Source organism: Miscanthus floridulus, chromosome 6, assembly GCF_019320115.1.
Source record: "Miscanthus floridulus cultivar M001 chromosome 6, ASM1932011v1, whole genome shotgun sequence".
Taxonomy (NCBI): Eukaryota; Viridiplantae; Streptophyta; class Magnoliopsida; order Poales; family Poaceae; genus Miscanthus; species Miscanthus floridulus.
Window position 1 is genome coordinate 37,458,353 of NC_089585.1, and position 1,216 is coordinate 37,459,568.

A 1,216-nucleotide genomic window follows, 5' to 3' on the forward strand; every position below is an offset into this window, starting at 1 on the left:
TTCTTGCAAACTAGTTGATACAAGCTCTTTAGTGTAATTAGAATTGAGAGCTTGCTTTATTATTTACATTCATCTAGTTGAGCTTTTTAGAGTAGCAAGGTTGAGAGCTCTTAGTGAGTAATTACATAGCAAGTTTGTGTGCCTAAGTAATAATTACAACTAGAATTGTTGGATAGGTGGCTTGCAACTCTTGTAGAGCTAGAGCAAGTTTGCATTACGCTATTTGTCATACTAATCAAATTGCTCTAGTTGTTTTGTAGATTTTTAAATAGGCTATTCACCCCCCCTCTAGCCATATTAGGACCTTTCAAGTGGTATCAGAGCCATGGTCACTGTTTGATTAAAGGCTTAACAACCTCGGTGTCAAATTATGGCTCAAGTTGTGTTCAACCATGTGGGGGGCAAACCATAGTTCTTTGATGACACATGCTATGATTATTGGAAGAGAAAGATGAGGATGTATCTTGGTTCAATCAATGATCAAGTATGGGAAGTGACCGAGAATGATTATGCTATCATCGATCCCAACAATCCCAGCAACCAAGACAAGACTAACAAGCAATGCAACACAATGGCTCTCAACACCATATACAATGCCATTGATTCCAAGGTGTTTGAGCAAATCAAGGATTGTGAAAGAGCTAATGAGGTGTGGACAAGATTGGAGGAAACTTATGATGGCACACCGGAGGTGAAGAGTGTCAAGTTGTATATTCTCAAGGACAAGTTGACAAGCTTCAAGATGAAAGATGATGAGAGCATTCTTGAAATGTTCCATCGGTTACAAGTAATTGTGAATGACTTGAAGGCTTTGGAAGAAGAGATCAAGAATGATGATGTCTCTCACTAGTTCTTGATGTGCCTACCTCCAAGGTTTGAAATGTTGAGGTTGCTCATCATTAGAGGAGGATTGAAGGAGATCACCCCTAACCAAGTACTAGGTGATGTCATGACACAAGAGACATACCATGTGGAAAGGGAGGGAGATGACAAGGAAGACAAGAAGGAAGAAGAAGACAAGAAGAAGAAAAGCATAGCATTCAAGGCTAGCTCCTCATCATACAAGAACAAGGGCAAGTCCAAGAAAGAATCAAGTGATGATGAGGATCTTAGTGATATTGATGATGAAGCTATGGCTCTCTTTGTTCGCAAGATGGGCAAGTTCATGAAGAAGGGCTATAGTTCAAGAAAGAGAAGAGATCACACTAAGAGCAAA

The 1,216-nt window shown here is 39.7% G+C and overlaps 1 protein-coding gene across 1 annotated transcript; it reads left to right on the forward strand.

Annotated features, from left to right (window-relative positions):
- Nucleotides 1-451: 451 nt before the first annotated feature.
- Nucleotides 452-850, forward strand: LOC136460494 (uncharacterized). Its single transcript, XM_066460162.1, has one exon. The coding sequence runs from the start codon at nt 452-454 to the stop codon at nt 848-850; it is 399 nt and encodes a 132-aa protein (XP_066316259.1).
- The last annotated feature ends 366 nt before the right edge of the window (nt 851-1,216 follow it).

What these genes read in the sequence shown, in the direction of transcription:
- LOC136460494 (XM_066460162.1), top strand. Translation starts at nt 452, where the DNA reads ATGAGGATGTATCTTGGTTCAATCAATGATCAAGTATGGGAAGTGACC.